The sequence below is a fragment of the Zootoca vivipara genome, chromosome 12 (assembly GCF_963506605.1).
Source record: "Zootoca vivipara chromosome 12, rZooViv1.1, whole genome shotgun sequence".
Lineage (NCBI taxonomy): Eukaryota > Metazoa > Chordata > Lepidosauria > Squamata > Lacertidae > Zootoca > Zootoca vivipara.
The window spans coordinates 3,546,468-3,566,520 of NC_083287.1; the positions used below are offsets into that span (position 1 = coordinate 3,546,468).

A 20,053-nucleotide genomic window follows, 5' to 3' on the forward strand; every position below is an offset into this window, starting at 1 on the left:
ATGATTTGTAATCTTTGTTGATGTATGTAGAAGGATTTTTAAGATGTTTTATAGCTCTTTATGTGCAGTGTTATATATAAAGGTTTAAAAAAGAGTAAAGGACCCCTGGACGGTTAGCTCCAGTCAAATTCTGAAAGCATACCAGCGTGAGTAGATCAATAGGTATCGCAGCAGTGGGAAGGTAAACAGCATTTCCAAGTGCTCTGGCTTCCGTCATGGTGTCCCGTTGCACCAGAAGCGGTTTAGTCATGCTGGCCACATAACCCAGAAAGCTGTCTGCAGACAAATGCTGGCTTCCTCAACCTGAAAATGGGCAGTGCAGCACCGGAAATCGCTTCTGCACAAGTCCAGAGCGTGTCCGGCCCACGGACTAGCTTCTGGGCATGGGCAGCGCGGCACCGGAACTTGCTTCGGCGCATGCCTGGGCATGCGCAGAAGTGATTTCCAGCGTCTGTGCATGCCCAGACGCTGTTTCTGGCATCTGTGCATGCACAGATGCCATTTTCGGAACCACTCAGCGAGTCCCCAGGTTTTTTTTTGGTGCTCCACCTGTTTAGCATGGCGCTATGCGGGGACTTGCTGAGCGGGCGGCTCGGTGACCAGGTGGCTCGTGGGCCAGATAAATGGCCTCTGTGGGCAGCTTCCGACCCATGGGCCGGAGGTTGCCGATGCCTGGTTTGCACCTTAGTTTTCAAAGGCCTGTCTGAATAGGAAAGCTTTAGCCTGCTGGTAGAAGGATAGCAAAGAGGGAGCCAGTCTAACCTCTCATGGGAGGAAATTCCACAGAAAAGAATGTCTCTCATGTCACAACCAACCATGCCTCCCCTTTTGATAGACCTCATCCAAGAAGGTGCTCATCCAAGGATTTTAACACCCAGGATCTGTGAGCCCAAGCCATGTAGGGTGTTATAGGACATAATCAGGGTTGGGTGATATCTGTTTTCAACAACATGATATATCACCAGCTAAACATCGCGATTTAGTGATATATCATAACGTCTGAAACATGGTGGGGGTAGAGATTGGGCGAAGGAGCTGTCAATGAGCTTAATAGGTATGTGTTATCTGCACTGTGCATTCCTCCTCTCAAAGGAAGGTGAGCCCTTGCATCTAGAGAGCAAACTCCTTCCACTCCTCCCTAGACAGATAGATGGAGAAGGAAGAAGCAGCCACCTACAATTTCTGCACTGGGTAGAGATACCACAGTTTTTGGGAGGCGCCGAGGCTGGGCGTGGAACTGTTCTGCCATCAGAGGGGAAAGGGAGCCAAAAGGGAAGGCAGCCAGCCAGCCACCAGAGGGCTCACAATTACACTGCCCCCTGGATTTTTTAAGGGCTGTGCTTTGCCCTTAAAAAATTGCCAGCTCAATTGATTTTGAAACGGTTCTCATGAAATGGTCTACAAACTGGTGTTGGATGATGTATTGATACATTGCCAAGCCCTACCAGTCAGTGGTGTGACCAGCGTTTTGGAACCTCTGAAGCTTCTGAGCACTTTTCAAAGGCCGCCCCATGTGGAGCTTGTATCAGTAATCCAATCAGGATGTAACAAAGGCATAAATCTCTGTGGCCAGAGCCAACACCTCGAGGGTGCTGTTGGTGCCTGAGACATAATGGTACAAACACACTCCTGGCCACCACCAAAACCTGGATACCCAGGTTCAGGGCAGTATCCAGGAGTACACTCAAAACCTATTGTGGTACAGACAGAGAAAAGAAAGTTTGGGGGTGAGGGGGGGGGCTAACAATTTGAATCGTATGGTGGGGGAACATGAGTACAACCACAAAGCAGCGTAAGAGAAAACACTGATTAAAACTGGCAAGAGATAAAATTGTAACACAAATGTTTCTATGGGGTTAGTGCAGCAATGCGGTATAATAATACACTATACAACCCCCTGGACGGTTAAGTCCAGTTAAAGGTGACTATGGGATGCAGCGCTCACCTCAATTCAGGCTGAGGGAGCTGGCGTTTGTCCACAGACAGCTTTCTGGGTCATGTAGACAGCATGACTAAACCACTTATGGCGCAACACTGTGATGGAAGCCAGAGTGCTGCAATGCTACCTATTTAACTACTTGCACTGCTAGGCTGATAGGAGCAGCCTATTGTTGACCAATATGTTGAACAGCGCAACAGAAGCTCAACCCATCACGGGGATTTGAACCGCCGACCTGACCGATTGGCAAGCCCTAGAGGCTCAGTGATTTAGACCACAACGCCACCCACGTCCCTAATAATACACTAGTACTGTATACACTAGGGCTAAAGCAAAACATGGAAGAGACAAGAGGAAATTTTCTTATGAGAGTGGAAGAAGAAAATGAGAAAGTTGCAGTGTGCTACCGATCTCCTGTTGGCTACACCTGCAAATGACCATGTGGCTAACACCTGTCAAATAAATGCTGGCACGCTGGTCTAATTAAGAAAACAAGCAGTATCTAATGGGTAGGGCCATTTTTCAGCTATACCAGCTAAACACAGTCTTGCAGATATAGCTACACCAAACCAAACTGGCAGCTTTGACATCCTGGAATGTTTGGCACTTTAGCAAAGCACTGAAGTTAAATCTTCCTTATTTGGACACAGTTTATATTAATCTGACCTCCCAACTGTATACATACTGGGTTTGTAACACTGCGCTCAAGGAAACATTCTCACCCATTGCAAACCTCTGCAGGGAACAGATTTACAGAAGCACTTCTGTTACATAATCTCTGTTTTACATAATCTGTACCATGCAAATCTCCTTACACAACATTAAATACAACTAGGGAGGGATGGTTGTTTAAAATAACTGTGCCACTCTACTAAATGTACAGTCTGAGTCTTCAATAAAGGATGTGGCTTTTCATCTGGAAAAATACTGATGGAAAGCCATGATTTGTGTCAGCTCTGACTTGTATATTACTTCTCTCAGTTCCACAGTGGCAGAAATGCAGCTTGACGCTATGCTGAAAACTAAGCCAGCTTGAAGAGGGGGGAATTCTGTTTTAACTTCCTGCTTCCACAGAACACCTGTGAGGCATGGAAGCACCTCATTCTCTGTCTTTGAATCCCTCCTCAAAACCCACCTTTCCTGCAAATTCTTTGCCATAAGGCCTTAGCCCTCTCCCCTACAGAATCTGGTCGAAATACTTGTATTTGCATATATTCTTCCATCTTCCTTTCTCTGTTGTCTCTCTCAGTGTTTACACCGATAGCTTATTGAGGCAGGAGTTTGTTACATTGCTCTATAAAACAATGTATAAAACAATGGCAGTTTTATACTTCAATCTCCCGCAAATCAGACAGAACTCTCATTAGTATTTCCCCTACTAATCCCAACATGTAGTCCAAAAGGTAAAGAGTGAAAGTTTTATTGGATCTATTATTACATTTTCTGAAAAATGTTGAAACTGAGCTTCACAATGAGAAACAATTAGCAAGAGCTAGATAATAAAACTGCACCACTGTGACTACAATATTTTGCCTTTATCAATGCTACGGTACTGTGTTCTGCCATGCATCTGTGATGCTTATTTAGATAGGTGACATTTAGATAGATAGCATTTTCATTTCTGCAACTGAAACAACCAAATAAGCATATGCATCTCAGGTAGAGGAACAGGTTTTTAATACTGTACACCATTATTTTCTTTGCCAGAGATGAGAATGAGATACACATCTTTATACAATACAAAGGAGCTCTGGGGCCAAATAGTAACTTCTATTAACTAAACGAAACTAAGACTAAGGAGGCTCGAGCAACAAAACCACAAATGAGACTTGCAACAAAATGTCACAGTGTGGATTGCTCCTTTCCACTCTTCCAGGCAGCCAGCCATGCCCTCTTCCAGGACACATAATTCTGCTCCCCTCCCCTCTTGGTTTTCTGCCCGCCTACCTTCCAATACTCTCAAGTCAGACAGCATCCCATGGCCCATACAGATAACCAAGGGCAGATAAAGTGAGAAAGAAACTGGGGGGAAATGTTCTAGAATTTCAGGAAGAACTAGCTTCACATTTGGGCATGGAGTGTAGTGAATACTTTTATTTAGCCAGTCTGCTGATGAGTATAACAGGGTGCTAAAAGTAATAAAGGTAAAGGTAAAGGGACCCCTGACCATTAGGTCCAGTCGTGACCGACTCTGAGGTTGCGCGCTCATCTCGCATTATTGGCCGAGGGAGCCGGCGTATAGCTTCCAGGTCATGTGGCCAGCATGACAAAGCCGCTTCTGGCAAACCAGAGCAGCACATGGAAACGCTGTTTACTTTCTCGCCGGAGCGGTCCCTATTTATCTACTTGCACTTTGACGTACTTTCGAACTGCTAGGTTGGCAGGAGCTGGGACCAAGCAACAGGAGCTCACCCCGTCACAGGGATTCGAACCGCCGACCTTCTGATCGGCAAGCCCTAGGCTCAGTGGTTTAACCACAGTGCCACCTGGGTCCCTGCTAAAAGTAATATGCATTAATAAAACTTGACACCACTAAAAGTTGGAACTGCATTCTAGCAATTAGATATCGTGGACTAGGAACTTGATTAACTAAAGGCAATACACATGCACTTCAGAATTTTCGTTGTGGCCAGAATACGCCCTGGAGCCAAGGATCACTGGACTGTGCAATCTGAGTCCCTTCTTCATGTGCCTCCTCCCTGAGAGGCCTGGAGGGTGGCAACCATGAGAATGGGCCTTTTCTGCAGTGGCTCCCTGCTTGTGGGATGTTCTCCCTAGGGAGGCTGGCCTGGCCACCTTCATTGCATATCTTTAGGCACCAGCCAAAAACATTTCTCTATAACCAGGGCCTTCAGCTGATTAAACTATGGCCTTTTAGATGTGTTCTTGAGGGGTGGGGGGTTATTGATTTCGCTCTTGTTTTTCTTATGTATTTTGTGTCCTTATCTTGTGAATCACCCTGAGATCTGCAGGTGAAGGACAGTATACAAATTTAATAAATATTAGTAAGTCATCATCATCAAAGTAGAAACCAGATGAACCTAGAGCTGGCTCTCCCCAATCTCTCTCACCGCCAAAAGAACGCAAGCGAATGAAAGAGAACCTGCACAAACAACGCTGACATCAAACCCCACATATATCAAGTAAAACAAAAACATCACCACCCAATCCCACCCCCTACTCACCTTGTTTCCCCTCTTTCTTTCCAATGTCTCAAATAATGAAACTGATTTACAAAAACAATACAGTACATGTAATAATATAAGAGAGAGACACTGCATATACCTTTGTAAATTAAGAAATCTTTAATAAAAATACTTTTAGAAAAACCTAGGGCTGGCTCTAAGGTTTTGAGGCCCCTCCCAAGGCAAGGCCCATAAACTGATAGAGTGGCCCAGACTCCCCTCCGAGATGAACCCTTGCATGAGACCCAGTCTATCTAGTGCGCATCATGTCCTCTGCCTTCACACATTCCTCAAGCTGTCTGCACTTGAAAGACTTCACTAGAGGAGAACACTCACTCATGTTAAACTGAGTGCTTGGAAGTTAGAAGGAGTACCACACAGCCTTGCACTGCCTCCATTTTACTTGGGCAAAGTCCCTTTCTGACTGCTGAGCATTGGCAAAAACATAGCCATACTGACCTCAAGAACCAGCCCAGAAAGATGGCTCTATGGCTGATGGAATTTCATAAGACATTAAAATAAATGTAATCAATAAAGACAAGGCATTGGCAATGCTACAAAAATGACGACTATGGAAACACTAGAATGACTGCCCAAATCTAATTGCGCAGGTAGCCTCTGCGTGTCTTCCTTCCCCTCCACACACTTTCTCTCAAGTAAATTGCTTTTGTTTATAATCCTACTTTGCTCTGTGCCTCCACTCTAAAACTACTCATGCATGCAATTTCCAAGTAATCAGGTTTAATCGACATTTCTAAAGTGCACTAAGATTTCTGCATGAAAGATATTACAAATGTACATTACTTCTAGCTTAAACGTCTATCAGCTGTAACAGAAGAATAAATTGACCCATTAACTCATTGATGTACTTCAATAAAGCTACAGCCACAAAAATGGAATTAAGAAGATTGAATCCAGGGTAAAGTAAGAGCTATCTATAAGAAAACTAGAATACTTGGCAGACCTACCATCGCCACTAATTTAGGATTGCCTGAGCTTTTTTTTGGCAAAGTTGTTGCATTTTTATTTATTTTTTTAGTTTTACCCAAAGTTATTGAGGAAAATCAGCAAAAATGACAATGGGTTGCCATATGTCCGGACACTGACTGCAGTATTCCAGGTATGTCTGGGAAATTCCGGACACATGGCAAACCTCTCACAAAAAAATCCATTGGTACTGAAATGTTTTGATCAGTTATTTTGCACAATCTTTTCCAAATCCACAACTTTTTTTCCATTTTTCAGTTTACATACATCACATTTCATCCTAAACCATCCTCATCTTATCTTTGATAATTAAAAACTTTTGACATGCAGTTGACTGCAAATGTTAGGTGATGCTTGCGTGTTGCAACTTTCTTCCACTTATTAACACAGGCATGCAAAAGACCTTTAGGTTGTCTGCCTTTTGTGCATTTAATTTGTGTCAGTCTAATTGGCTGTTCTTCAACTGTATAAAGCTGAAACCGCACATGTTAAATGTGCGTAAGTTGCAGTCATACTGTATTACCCAAGGAGAAGAAGGAAACAAGATCTTGGGCTGCTAATTTCAATGGCTGCCATGAAGTTCACTTGCTTCCCAGTGACTACATGCAAGAACTTAATTCGTTCTGGAGGTCCGTTCTTAACCTGAAATTGTTCTTAACCTGAGATACCATTTTAGCTAATGGGGCCTCCCGCTGCCGCCGCCGCACAATTTCTGTTCTCATCCTGAAGCAAACTTCTTAACCCGAGGTACTATTTTTGGGTTAGCGGAGTCTGTAACCTGAAGCGTCTGTAACCTGAAGCGTCTATAACCTGAGGTACCACTGTATTGGATGCTATGAGAAACCAGTCCCACTACTCTGAGAATTTTGCCTTTCTCTATTCTTAATACAGCTTCCGACCAATTTTAGACCAGCCAGGTCAAATTTTGCTCACTTTATCACACGGGATAGAATAGAAAACATTCAATTACAGCAGCAGACTGTAATTACTTAATTAATATTAATACAATATGGGAATGGGGGGGACCCTCTGGGGAAAACTCTTCAGAAAATATTGATAAACCACCTCTATAGCTGAAGTAAATCAAGTGAACATTCAATTTAATCTTTTCTGCCTTCACAATTTTTTTCTTCACAAGCACAGAGACTGATTCACTGTGTTGACCTCTTTTCATTGTTATCTTCAGTTCTGAAAATATATGCAGATGTGCATTTCCAAAATCTTGGTAATGGCAATGTTTGAAAGTAAAATTAATCTAGTGCGTTTTCATTCCCCCAACAGCGAAGAGGCTGGCCTATTTGACATACTGTAGCTATTGCCATTTCCAAAAGAGCAAGACTCCATTTCAGAAATCAGCAAAGCGCGGCTGCTTTGGTTGGGATGTGTATTTCCTTCTACATCACCTAGGCAACCAAACACATGGTCTCCTGCTCTCCATACTGCCAATATAGTGGCTGTCCCTTCCTGTTTGAGTATTCTTAACCTTTACTGATTTCTGGCCATTACCTCTTCCTGTGACAATTACCTCTTCCTGTAAACATTGGTTTTAATTAGAATGAACAATGGAACAGGTTATAATGGAACAATTATCAGCCTGGATAACTCAATTGGTTAGAGTAGGCTTCCTCAACCTCAGCCCTCCAGATGTTTTGAGACTACAATTCCCATCCCACTGGTCCTGCTAGCTAGGGATCATGGGAGTTGTAGGCCAAAAACATCTGGAGGGCCAAGGTTGAGGAAGCCTGGGTTAGAACATAGTGCTGATAACAGCAAGGTAGCAGGTTTGATCCCTGTAGGGGACAGCTGCACATTCCTGCATTGCAGGGGGTTTGACTAGATCAGGCACCCCCCAACTCGGCCCTCCAGCTGTTTTGGGACTACAGTTCCCATCATCCCTGACCACTGGTCCTGTTAGCTAGGGATGATGGGAGTTGTAGTCCCAAAACAGCTGGAGGGCCGAGTTTGGGGATGCCTAGACTAGATGATCCTCAGGGTCCCTTCCAACTCTGTGATTCTAGGTGGAAACTTACTCCCTCTCCCATTTGGCCTTCAAAGCCATAACAGAGGCATGGGTTAAGCAAGATGGTGAATGCAACAGCCGTGCCGAGCTCATAGGGACCGCCAAGACCAACTGGGGGGCCCCAATGTGAAGGTGGAGAGGGCTGTGTGGAGCCCCTAACCACCTACGACCTCAGCTCCACCAGGACTGGGATTGCCCCATGAGTGATCCAGCAGAGCTCGGAGGTCTGGAGGCTTCCGGAGCTGAGCAGACAACTCAGCAGAGCCCGCCAAGCTGAACACTCACTGGCCGCTGCTGCAGCCATTGAGAGAGAGAGAGGTAGGAGGGGACCTGGAGAGCCAGGGAGGCTGCATAAAAGGGTGTAACCCAGTCCAAACTTGGCCCCAACCCAACCTCTCTGGTGACCAGGGAGGGAAGCGGGAAGGGGCCCATAGGGGAGCTGCGTAAAGGTATTGCCCAGGAGAAGACAGGCGCTGTGCGGGCCCTCCCCTGCCGGCAGAGGGGTGCCAGTGGCGGATGGAAATGGACACAGGATCCAAAAAATATCTTTTCTTAATTAAAAAATATATTTTAATACATTATTCATTCATTCATTCAAACTCTCAAGAATTAAAATGACAGTGCCCATAAAGAGGCCCTAAACCAGTGTTTCCCAACCAGTGTGCCTCCAGATGTTTTGGGACTACAACTCCCATCATTCCTGACCGCTGGTCTTGCTAGCTAGGGATGATGGGAGTTGTAGTCCCAAAACATCTGGAGGCACACTGGTTGGGAAACACTGCCCTAAACCAACACAGCTTCAGCCCTGATCCCTCTTCTTTTTACTTTTTTATTTCTCTCTTTTTTAATTAAATGGGGGAGGGAATCGGACAGTCTTTTTCTCTCTCCCTCCCTGCCCTCCCATATTATCATCACCTCTCTTCCCCGCCCCCTAAAAAAAACTTCCCCCCACTTTATTGTTATAGCTATTATTTTTCCTTCTTTCTCTTTCCTTTTTATCTTTAAAGTGTATATACCTATACCTATATCTATCTATCTATCTATAATAAATAAGTAAATAATAATTCCCTCCTCTCAAAGGGGTTTTCTATATACTTTTTAATATATATATATATAGATAGATAGATATAGATATAGATATAGATATAAAAAGCCTTTCAGATACCACCACCTCAACATCTTCAGTTTTCTTTTTCTTTTTTCTTAACTCCAAAACTCTCTACTCTTTCCATCCCTCTCCTTCTTCTCACTTTTCTTCTCTCTCCTTCCCCCCCAAACAAATAATAATAATAAATACATAATATTTATTATTAAATACATTATTATTACATAAATACAATATTATTATTGTACAATATTATTGTACAATATTATTACATAAATAATAATAAATACATACATACATATATCTCCCCATCTACTTTCAATAGTAACCCCCCCTTTTGTGGTCTTTTACCTCATACTATAACTTGAATCACTACTGCAATTTTTTATCATTACTATTACTAATTCCACCCCCCAGAGATGCATTTTAAATAAAAGGACACATTCTACTCATGTAAAAACACCAGGCAGGTCCCACAAATAACACAGAGATGCATTTTATATAAAAAGGATACATTCTACTCATGTAAACACACACTGATTCCTGGACCGTCTACGGGCCGGATTTAGAAGGCGATTGGGCTGGATCCGGCCCCCGGGGCTTAGTTTGCCTACCCATGCCCAAGGCAGTTGGATGGCATCTCGTATGCAGTGTTAAAAACTCAGATATATAAGTTATGCGCCAAATGGTTCCTTAAAGCAAAGTTGCAGTTGTCAAAGTGGAATGTCTGGTTACCATTTTGGGGTAAGACAGTTCTAAAGTCTTGTTTTTCAAATGATGGACTGACTGTGATTGATTGTCAGTTACACATCTGGCAAATTCAGGTGACAACCATGAGCTACAGTAGGTTAACAGCTTTGAGAACTTAGGTCATGTCAGACTAATCTGATCTCATTTTTTGACAGAATTACAAGCCTGGTAGATGAAGGGAATGCTGTGGATATAGCCTATCTTGATTTCAGCAAGGCCTTTGACAAGGTGCCCCATGATATTCTTGTAAAGAAGCTGGCAAAATGCGGGCTAGACAATGCTACCATTCAGTGGATTTGTAACTGGCTGGCTGACCAAACCCAAAGGGTGCTCATCAATGGCTCCTCTTCATCCTGGAGAGACGTGACTAGTGGGGTGCCACAGGGTTCTGTCTTGGGCCCAGTCTTATTCAACATCTTTATCAATGACTTGGATGATGGGCTTGAGGGCATCCTGAGCAAGTTTGCAGATGACACCAAATTGGGAGGGGTGGCTAATACCCCAAAGGACAGGATCACACTTCAAAATGACCTTAACAGATTAGACAACTGGGCCAAAGCAAACAAGATGAATTTTAACAGGGAGAAATGTAAAGAACTACACTTGGGCAAAAAAATTGAAAGGCACAAATACAGGATGGTTGACACATGGCTTGAGAGCAGTACATGTGAAAAGGATCTAGGAGTCTTGGTAGACCAGAAACTTGACATGAGTCAACAGTGTGATGCAGCAGCTAAAAAAGCCAATGCAATTCTGGGCTGCATCAAGAGGAGTATAGCATCTAGATCTAGGGAAGTAATAGTACCACTGTATTCTGCTCTGGTCAGACCTCACCTGGAGTACTGTGTCCAGTTCTGGGCACCACAGTTCAAGAAGGATACTGACAAGCTGGAACGTGTCCAGAAGAGGGCAACCAAAATGGTCAAAGGCCTGGAAACAATGCCTTATGAGGAAGGGCTTAGGGAGCTGGGTATGTTTAGCCTGGAGAAGAGAAGGTTAAGGGGTGATATGATAGCCATGTTCAAATATATAAAAGGATGTCATATAGAAGAGGGAGAAGTCCAAAAATCCATTATAAAAGAAGGTCTGAGTCTTCCTGGAAGCCACGCTCTCCTACCTTAGCACACTCCCTGAAAACTCCAGATGTGTTGAGGCCCTAAATGCTTAGATCAAAAGATCAAAGGAAATTCTGGTATAGCAGCCAAAAAAAGCAAAACATGTACATGAAACATTAACAACTTATGCTGAAACACCCTGTTTATAAAGTCAATTAAAGTTTACAATGAATACTGCAGGGCTTCTCCTAAATGGATAGAACATTGAAAGCTTAATCTTCTATTGTGCTGTCGTGCGGTTTGCTGTGCAATCACTGTTGTACATTCTGATTACGTTCCTTGGGATAAGGGAAGCAGGGGATGATTGACAGTTATTAAGTTCCTAGTGGACTTTGAGGAGCTTTTGGAGCCAAGCTAAAGCAAATGTTTCCATGGACAGAATACGGTATTTATCCGTTTCTCTGCTCTCACAGGGAACTTGAGATCAGAAAGATTAGGACTAGAAATACCCTTGTGCATCTCAGAAAAGGGATCACCATAAACCACCTCTGATTTCCAGAGGCAAAAGAAACAGAACTTGGGTCTCTGTATCTCACACCACCCACCCATGTGGACAACTTCTGCAATGAGAGGAAGTGGGGGAAAGCTACCATTTCTTCCATGACTTTTCACGCACCTTGCATGTGAAGAGCCACTGGAAAAGCCACTCAGGTCATACTGTATGTGCAAATCCAGTTTCCCATGATAATGATGAAAGAGCTGCAAATTGCTTCTTCCTCCACCCCCATATACACAATACACACATCAACCTGGCAATACCCCCAGCTCAGAGTACAAAAAATGTGTGCAGGCGATCAATCCAAAAATCTGCACTAACAAGTGTGTTCATGATCACTCCTTAGTATGGAGTGATCCATATGTTTTGATCATTCGATGAACATACAATCTGAAATCCCATAACTAACAGAAAGAAGACATTTATGTTTCTGGATACCTCCTATGACAGGGCAAAGACGGAGTGTAAACACATTGTTTGCAAAATTATTGGGGAGATTCACTGCCTCATGAATCAATGCAGTTCAGTGCTAGGGTAGTTGACCTCTACCTAGGAGCCATTGTGTCAAATCTGTAAAAATCAAGGGCCATGGGTGAAATACCAGGATTAAATTTTAAAAAATCCTTCCAGCAATACAGTCCTTATGGTCATTTGTCATTAAAGATCAATCAGAGATAAGAGTCCTGAAACAGACAGACCCCATTTAAGAAGCTGGGCGTTGTACTACCTAATCAAAGAAGGTGGGATTTTTATTTCATTTGCACACTGCTTCTATTACGAAAAATTAAGCAGTGCCGAATCTAGAAAATGCCTTAAGTGCTTTACAAAGGCAAATAGCCCAAAGAGAAGAGGCCCAGCTACAGACAATCTAAACCCTCTTTGATTAAAACAAAGCAAAACAGCATGATGATGTGTAGCCCAAGGAGATTCATGAACATTACTCTTTCAAACACAGTGATCTTTCCTGGCATGGCTAAATAAAGGCACCTGAACAGGTCTTGCAATGAAAACTTATTTTCCTATTTTTTCTGCTCATGAAACAAGGAAGTGCTGCCTCCAGCTTAACGGAGCCAGGTTTCAGACAGTACAACCTGCTTGAATGCTGGGGCTGGGCTTTTACTGAGCCAATCCACCATCACCCATGGCACATTCACTCAGTCCTTTGCCTCCTTAAAAGGTAAGTGTAAAGGTACCCCTGACCATTAGGTCCAGTCGTGACAGACTCTGGGGTTGCGCGCTCATCTTGCGTTATTGGCCGAGGGAGCCGCTGTACAGCTTCCAGGTCATGTGGCCAGCATCACAAAGCCGCTTCTGGCGAACCAGAGCAGCACACGGAAACGGCGTTTACCTTCCCTCCAGAGCAGTACCTATTTATCTACTTGCACTTTGACGTGCTTTCGAACTGCTAGGTTGGCAGGAGCTGGGACCGAGCAACGGGAGCTCACCCCGTTGCAGGGATTCGAACTGCCGACCTTCTGATCAGCAAGCCCTAGGCTCTGTGGTTTAACCCACAGCGCCACCTGGGTCCCTTCCTTTGCCCCCTTGCTCCCCCTGAAATCGCCACTCACTGGTTTTTTTAAGCACCTGTAACTTTACTTGTAACTTGTGACAAATAAGAATCTCTCCCAGACAACCAGCCTGGTTCCCTCCCTACCCTTCAATATGGAGAAAAGACTGTGAGGCCATAGTAGTGGCTCCTCTTGCATTACTTCTCCATTCCTTGTGGTCCTCTTTCAACAGCTTTCCTTAAAACAACAACACTCTAGTATCTGGATTATAATACAAATATTGGCACACAATGTCCAGTTAGGCCCTGTCACCAAGCTGAGTAGCCACTCAATCTTGGATTGTACCAACAGAGCCCATACATTCTTGATTCTGAAAAATGTGAATAAGTACTGTCTTTGAGTATGTGTAGAGTATATTTTGATCACTATTTGAGTAGCCACAGCCTCCCCTTATTTACCAGGGGGTGGGGGTGGGACTTTCCTAGCAGGCAGAAAGCCCTAGGCCTCTCTACTTAAATAAAATAACTACTGAAGTTAATCTACGTAACAGGATCATATTTGGGAGGACACAAAGCAATAATAAGAAAGTACTTTAATGAAAACGAACAGTAATTACTTTGCAATACGAATGATTTCTGGTTTGTATTTGTATTATATTTATTTGCAATGCGCAGGAAGCTAGTGATAATCAGATATTTCTCTATAAATAAAAACTCAATGGTAACGAAGAAACAAGGCCCGTGCCATCAAAAATGTGTAAAACCTAAGATGTATCAAATCTGTGTATCGACATCACATTTAGTTCCCTGCGGAGTTAACATCAGCAGTTAGTAATAAAGGTAAGAGTCCTCAGTCCTATCTATGAACATATTCCTTTGAATCTACAAAGCAGTTAGGTCTATTTCTTCAGGTCCAACTGCATGCAACATTAAAATAAAATGAATTAAAATAAAATAAAAAGCTGTCATGGGACGCTAGAACCTTGAACTCTGCATGGGCAGAGTGTATGGCTTAACTGTTTTCCCCAAATCATTCTTCTACTCAAAATCCCTCTTCCCATATATTTTTATCTCTACAGTTAAAAGGAAAAGTGGTCATGAATCTTATTCCCTGCAGAGGAAGGGGAGCAATTTGGGAGGAGGCATTAAGTCCAGGGAAATGCCCTGAAGGAAAAGGCTTAAGTAAGCAGCCCTACCCCACCTTCACTTTGTTCAAGTTCCCAGCCTCCCTATGGTAGCTTTTCATAAAAAGGCTGTCAGTGGAAAATTCTGTGACATCCAGCTAGAGGTGCTAAACCTGTCTGCAGGCTGGAAGATTGGAAGCGAGGATTTGCACACGACTGAATGCTGCTACTTTGAAGAAGCCTAGCTCGGACAATAATATAGTTTACCATGATCTCAATAAGAATGAGGCTATTCCCTGCCTATGTTATACGGCCTATAATCGTCCGGGTGTACCAGTCCATTAAATCTCAACAGGGCTTCAAATGTATGGGAGTACATTGTGGATGGCAGAACACCCTGACGCCAAGCATCTATAATGATAACAGTAGCCTAGTAATAGCAATTCAGATTAATAACGATCTGTCTTACCTCCAGGAGCAGGAAGAGCAGCAGTAGTATCCCCTGCTGAAAATGGTTCATTTCTCCCTCTCTCCAGCCGGTGCCCCTTTTCCTCATATGCGCTCAGAAGCCGCCAACAGCAGCGGCATCTCGCTCCCGCTGGGCGCACGAAGGCGTCTCCGAGGGCGCACGAAGAAGGCGAAGGCACCCAAGCGCGCCGGTGCCAAGGGGTGCGGAATCTCCCGGCGCGGAGGGGAGGGAAAGCTCAGAGGAAGAGCTGTTGGCAATCTCCCAACAAGAGCCTCAAAAAAAAATGAAGGCGGAGGGGGCGGTATCCTCGGATTCTCCCCCCTCCCTCTCGGATGCGAGACTGTTTATTTCCGAAGTGACCAGAACAGTGACTTTCCAAGAAGGGACGAAGGGGATCCGGGAAGGGTCCGCCCGCCCGTGATAAGCAAGCAGCTGCTGGGGTCGTGCCCCCTCAGGTTGGGTCTCCCCCGGCGCGGTCGCTGTTCCCGGGGGCGGCTTTTCCCAGGGAGCGGCCACAGGAGGGTCTCCGGACACTAGCGCCAGCGAGGGCGCACAAAGAGGAGGAGGAGGAGGCCGAAGCAGTGGCGGCGGCGACAGAACGGCCGGACTGGGAAGGCCCGCCTCGCCTCGCCCCGCCCCACGGACTCCGCCTAGCAGCGCCTGCCCGCCCGCCTGCCCCCGCCCAGCCGCCCAGGCAGCCGAGAACCGGCGTGGCCATTGCGGCTGCTGCCTCGGTGGGCAGGGGAAGAAGCGCGCGGCGAGGAGGAGGCCTTACAGGTCATAATCAGCACAGTTCGATTTGTTCCTGGAAGGAGACCGGTAGCCATTAATGCTGTTCTAGCAAGGGAGTCATGGTGTTCCCTATAACCAGCTCCAATTGTGAGGACAAGGTGCTGCTCCTAACACGATTTAATTCAAGTAAGAAGTGAAGCAGCCACGTCCTAACTCGCTTGAAAAGGTGGGTTAAAAAATACAATTAAAGCCTGGATTCTGTCCAACCTTCCAGGACGTCTTTAATTACAAATGGGCATGAGCTGCCTATTTCAACAACACAGAGGCTACAGAAACTGTCAGGAAGAGGTTACTCATTCTCAGTGGTGTTGCAACGGGGTGGGGGTGGTGTACCCCCAGTGCCATGTCTCCGGGGGGTGACAAGGCGGCACCCCACCGCGGCGGCACGAGCAGCCATAACGCCACTGCAGCTGCATGTGGAAGATCCTCCATTTCCAGCTGCAGCTGCGAGCAGAGGATCCCAGCACCACACCTGGCAAACCGCTATGTAGCACGCTTGTGCGGTGTCGCTACATACGGCGCATACATCTTACATAGTGATGCCGCACATGCATGCTACATAGTGATGCCCTGCCCCCGGGTACACATCATCATGGGCGTACCCAGCATGGGGTGGGGGGCACCTGCCCCCCCTAGAAGCAGGGCAGCTGGAGAGGACAGGCAGGGACGCTGCCTGCTGTGCTCCGCCTCAGCCTGCTTGGCTGAAGCAAAACGGCAGCAGCAGCAGCGAAACTGCTTCCGTTGAAAAAAATCTGGACCTGGGCTGACTTCAGCCCACACTCCTTCAAGTCACAGCAAGCACAGCACAGAAAGTGCTGCCCCACAATGCTCCACGGCACCTCATTTGCTGCCTTGTTTTAGTCACCACTGCCGTTAAAGGAGCGGGCGAGGCAGGAGTGCAAGCGCGGGTGGCTCCGTGTGCTGCCTTGCAAACGGCCCCCTTTCCTCTGGGGGGCGTGGACGTTGACCATGCCTCCTGGGGGGATCCTGTCCACATCATTGCCAGCTAGCCAATTGGGTGGCTAGGGGGTGTGGCTGGGGGGGGCCCTAGCTTTGATCCTGGGTACGCCCATGCACGTCATGTTTGCTGCTCCAGGTGCCCGAGTGGCTTCCTCCACCACTGCTCATTCTTACTGCTATATGTGTTGATAAGCAGCAGAGTATGTTCTCCTGCTTATCAACACATATAGCAGTAAGAATGAGGTTGCAACGTTGGCTGTAAAGCAAGGGTTTCTTGTTATGTTTGAACAGTCTTCCACTGAGAAGAAGACATCTTGCAAAGTGAAGGCTAGCACAAAAAGCTTGAGTAGTGAAACTCATAGTACAGTACTAACCCAAATTATTGGAGGGGCTCTAGAAGGCTAGGTGCATTTTAGAATGTATACTAAAGCTGGAAATTAGTAACCCCTAATTTGATGGAGGAATTGTATTCTCGGATTTGGTTCATGGCCCTTATGGAAAAACATGGTTGTCAATTGAGGGAAAGAAAGATTCCAAGGAGAGAGAGAGAAATATATTTTAAGTGAAATGGTTTTCTAAATATGTTTGGGTCAAAGAGCATGACTGGACTGTATATTTGTGGGAGATTTTCTCTTGTCTACTTGTTTTGTTCTTATGTCTGCTATAATCAAATGTCTACGCGTGTGCTTTTTTCTTTGCCAGCTTCTCTTTGAAATAAGTAACTATGCAAGCTTTAGAAGACATCTGAAGGCAGCCCTGTTACTGTATAGGGAAGTTTTTAATGTTTAACAACAACAACAACAACAACGTTTTTCTATATGCTGGAAGCCACCCAGAGTGGCTGGGGCAACCCAGTCAGATGGGTGTTGTACAAATTATTGTTGTTGTTGTTGTTGTTGTTAGTCCTAATAAACTGTTCTTTAAAAAGAAAAGCAGAAAAAACAAGCCCACTCTTAGTATCTTTATTTTCTGCTTTCAGGAAGTGTTGTTATTAAAGACTTCCGGCTCATTGCCACAGAAGATGGCTGAAATTCCATCGTCTCCATTTCAAACGGGCAATTAGAAGCTGAGATGGGAGTAATCAGCCTCCCAAACTCCTCCAGGGCCAGAGGAAATAGTCTCATCTGCAGTTGCCCAACATCTGGCCCCAAATCCGGAGGGAATAAGGGGCTGGGGGGGGCGCTGGATGGAAAGCCCCCGCACAATTCAGGCACTCTCCAAAGCTGTCTCCATATAGCGCAAAAAATAAAAAAGTAGTCACAGTGCAATTATTAGAAAGGTTTTCTGTTATAAATGCCCATCTCAGCTCTGATAATGCCATAAACTGATTGAACTGTCCTGTAGGTACTGTAGTTGATATATAATGACTGCACAACCAGTATCTTACTGTCCTCAAGTCATTTGCTTTTCCTATCTCCACCAACAGACTTGACAACAGTACTCTCCTGGGAGCTGAATAAATATGGCACTGTAAGAAAAATGATACCTTCCATTGCCCATGACCCATAAATACTGGTACCTAAGTGTTGCTTTATTGGAACCTTGGTTTGGTTTTAACACAATTACTTAGTTCTGTGAAATTTATATTTCCTCTCTCACCCCCCAGGCCCCAGCTCTGATCTAACTGATGGTTGCTGCAATGTTTTAATCTCTTGATCTCTGTGATAAAGTGTTTTGTTTTGATTTTATATTTTCCTTATTTGTCTCATTGCAATTCTAATTTGTTTTTACTTTTATTTCACCCAGATAACTTTTTTATTTGTTGGTTGATAATTTGAATAAATAAGTAAATCTTAAGTGTAACAACCTGATAGATATTGGAAAGTAAATGCTGTTTGTTTGGTGCTGTTAGGTCCTTTTCCAAGCTATACAGAGAGGGAAATTTAACTTGGAACTTGCTCCATGTCATGCAGGATGACATGTTCCCTGATAAGTCTGCCTTTAAACATTGTTTGTATCCGCCATGGGTTCTCCTTTCTCACATTTTGCGGTTAGGGGACCTGTTATTTATTTGTGATATTTAATATCCCACTCTTCATTATAATTTCTGAGTGTGGCTTTCAGAATAAATTTTTTAAAAAGCAACAAAGTTAAGAACTAATAAATAATAGGCAAAACATAATAACACCATAATGAGATAAAAACTTGTGGTTTTTGATTGTTTGAAAAAAAAACTACAATAATCTAAAAGGCCTGGGAAAATGAATAAGTCAAAAAGACAACCAACTCAGCCCTAAGTGAACACTTCTTGGGAGAACTTGCAAAGCCAAGGTGCTATCACAAAAAGGCCCTGTCTCTGATAGCAGTTGGTCATGGAAGTGAGTCTCTGAAAAGGGTAAACTCCCGGACAGATTTACATGGGAGGCAGTCATCCTTGAGGTGATTGAGTATTAAGCTGCATAGGTCAACACTTTTGATGGTCCCCAGAAATGTGCTAGAAGCCACTGTAGTGACACCCACCCTGTGGAATGCCCTCCCACCAGAGGTCAAAGAGAACAACAATTACCAGACCTTTAGAAGGCATCTCAAGGCAGCTCTGTTTAGGGAAGCTTTTAATGTTTGATGGATTTCTGTATTTTAGTATTTTGTTGGAAGCTGCCCAGAGTGGCTGGGGGAACCCGGCCAGATGGGCGGGGTAATAATAATAATAATAATAATAATAATAATAATAATAATATATTATTATTATTATTATTATTATTATTATTATTATAGTGATATAATATAATATAGTGATTTAGGCTTCAACTAACATGGTCTGCCCCTGGTAAATAAGGACAGGTGGAGCATAGGCCTGTGTACGGCAGCTGTGCCAAAACCTTACCAGATGCAAATGTGAGATAAGGGAACACACCAATATCCATATCCACTGTTTCAAATCACCCTCAATTTTAAATAACCATTGATTGATTTCAGCCTAAATATGTACCATGTAGCTGAACATTTCTGTGAATCGCCCTGAGACCTCCAGGTATAGGGTGGTATATAAATTCTAATTAATAATAATAATAATAATAATAATAATTTCTCTGTTATGCATAGTGAGATAGGTTTTAGCTTAGAATTAAATAGATTCACACAACCTCCCTCAACACTGAATGCATACATCAGAGGTTGCAGGGTCACACCAGCTTAGCCCCTCCTGGTATGACAACGTGTCCACTGGCCAGGCCCCCTACTGACCGTTCAAATGGCAGCTGCATGAAGCACAGGTGTAGGGCTGCCCCGTGTGACGGGGAATCTTCAGTGGCTCAGAATTCCCCCTCATGTGTGAAAGAATCCTGCACAGCTGCGTCAGGACATGCAGAGGGCCATTTCACATACCTGCTAAATACGTGGTTGGTGGAAGACATAACTGCAAACACGGTGAACACGGGGTGGGGTTAACCAGCCAGACCCCTTGATACACAACTCCCTTCCTATGTGTGAGAAGATGTGTGTGTGTGTGCACCCCTTTAATATCACAAAAAACAGAATGAAATTGGAAATCCCTTGAAACATAATTCTGCTAGAAAAGAGATTATAGATTTGCACTACGTAGCAGCAGAGCTAGTCTTACAGGGAGCATGTATAGGAAGAGGCAGATAAATCTCATTATTCTACC

General features: G+C 44.4%; 1 protein-coding gene across 1 annotated transcript in view; it reads right to left on the minus strand.

The window, feature by feature from the left end:
* The window catches only part of VOPP1 (VOPP1 WW domain binding protein), a 39,455-nt gene extending 24,215 nt beyond the window's left edge, over positions 1 to 15,240 (minus strand). The window contains exon 1 of the mRNA XM_035101372.2: positions 14,698 to 15,240. Coding sequence (XP_034957263.1) covers positions 14,698 to 14,784 — 87 coding nt within the window. The 5' untranslated portion in view covers positions 14,785 to 15,240. The remainder of the gene's footprint in view (positions 1 to 14,697) is intronic.
* Between the last annotated feature and the right edge of the window lie 4,813 nt (positions 15,241 to 20,053).